The 1,889-nt window shown below is 39.0% G+C and overlaps 1 protein-coding gene across 1 annotated transcript; it reads left to right on the plus strand.

Annotated features, from left to right (window-relative positions):
* The first annotated feature begins 1,049 nt into the window (after positions 1-1,049).
* LOC116117656 (secreted RxLR effector protein 161-like) lies at positions 1,050-1,409 on the plus strand. The gene has a single exon (XM_031403677.1). The coding sequence runs from the start codon at positions 1,050-1,052 to the stop codon at positions 1,407-1,409; it is 360 nt and encodes a 119-aa protein (XP_031259537.1).
* Positions 1,410-1,889: the final 480 nt, after the last annotated feature.

The following is a 1,889-nucleotide window of genomic DNA, read 5'->3' on the forward strand; positions in this document are numbered from 1 at the left end:
ACTTACAAGACTACCAACTTGCAAGAGACAGAACCAGAAGACAGGTAAGGGCACCCATGAGATATTCCTATGCTGACCTAATATACACTGCTCTTCTTGCAGGTACTGAAGTACAAAGAAGAGAACCAGAAACCTATGAGGAAGCCATGAACTCAAGGGAGAGGAACAACTGGAGAACTGCCATGGAAGCTGAAATGAAGTCCTTAGAGGTAAACAAAACCTAGACACTTGTACCAAAGCCAAAGGATCAAAAGGTAATACAATGCAAATGGTTGTTCAAATTAAAGGAAGGTATCACTACTAAGGAACCCCTTAGGTACAAGGCTAGACTAGTAGCCAAGGGTTTTACCCAAACGGAGGGAATAGACTTCAATGAAGTCTTTTCCCCAGTAGTCAAATACAAAACCATAAGACTAATGTTATCCATAGTAGCCCACCCGGATTTGGAACTTTAACAGTTGGATGTCACAATTGCTTTCTTACATGGAGATCTTGATAAAGAAATCTACATGAGCCAACCAGTAGGATTCATAGATTAAAAGGCTCCAAACCAGGTCTGTTTACTGCTTAAGTCCTTATATGGCCTAAAACAATCCCCTAGGCAATGGTATAAAAGGTTTGACACCTTTATTGTAAGTATAGAGTTCACAAGGAGTAGGTACGACAACTATTTCTATTTTTCCATTAGGGATAACATGCCTATTTTCTTACTCTTGTACGTAGATGACATGCTTCTAATAAGTAAATCAAAGCCTCTAATATGTGAGTTAACGAATAAACTCAGTGCTAAATTTGAAATGAAAGACCTAGGGGATGCAAAGAAGATATTAGGCATGCATATTGATAGGAATAGGAATAAGTGTGAATTGAGAATCCACCAGTGTTCATACGTGTATAAGTTAGTGGAAAAGTTTGGAATGGCAGGGACTAAACCTGTCTCAATGCCTCTAGCTAGCCATTTCACATTGAGTAAAGTTCAATGCTCTAAAATTGATGTAGAATTAATTAAAATGGAATCCATACCCTATGCAAATGTAATTAGGTCCTTGATGTATGCTATGATTAGTACTAGGCCAGATTTATCGTTTGTGATATCTTTGCTAAGCAGGTACATGTCCAATCCTGGTATGGAACATTGGATAGCCCTGAAATGGGTTCTTAAATATGTTAATGGTTCATTGAATGTTGGATTGGAGTATTGTAAAATGACTGCTTCACTTGAGTTGGTTGGTTTTGTAGATTCAGACTTTGCAGGTGACAAGGACACTAGGAAGTCAACTACAGCATACTACTTCACCCTAGGTGGAAATTGCATCAGCTGGAAGTCACAGCTGCAGCCCATAGTTGTGTTGTCATCAACCGAAGCTGAATACGTGGCTGTAACTAATGTATTTAAAGAGGCAATCTAGCTTAAAGGGATCCTAAGTGAAGCAAATCTGACAGAACAGAAGCCAACAATATTCCCAGACAGTCAAAGCGCAATCCAGCTGAGCAAAAATCCGATGTACCATGAACGAACCAAACACATAGATGTGCACTACCACTTTGTTAGGGACCTGTCACCAGAGAATAAATAGCACTAAATAAGGTACCTACTGAACATAACCTAGTTGACATGGGCACGAAGATTGTTACCCTTGCAAAGTTCAAGCATTGCTTGAACTTGTTGTCCATTAAGTAAGCAATGGTAACAAAGAGCAATGAAGGATTCATGTTGGGCAAGCTGCACTATTACTGGGGTTCAATCCATCAAGGTGGAGATTTTTATTGTGATGGCTTGAAACGTTGACGTTTTATGGTTTAAATGAGACGATGTCATTTTAAGCAAACTTCAAGAATTGATCCTAAGCATTGATGGGAAGAAGATCCAAAGGCTATCATTAGTTTTT

This window comes from Pistacia vera, unplaced genomic scaffold (genome assembly GCF_008641045.1).
Source record: "Pistacia vera cultivar Batoury unplaced genomic scaffold, PisVer_v2 Contig82, whole genome shotgun sequence".
Classification (NCBI taxonomy): domain Eukaryota; kingdom Viridiplantae; phylum Streptophyta; class Magnoliopsida; order Sapindales; family Anacardiaceae; genus Pistacia; species Pistacia vera.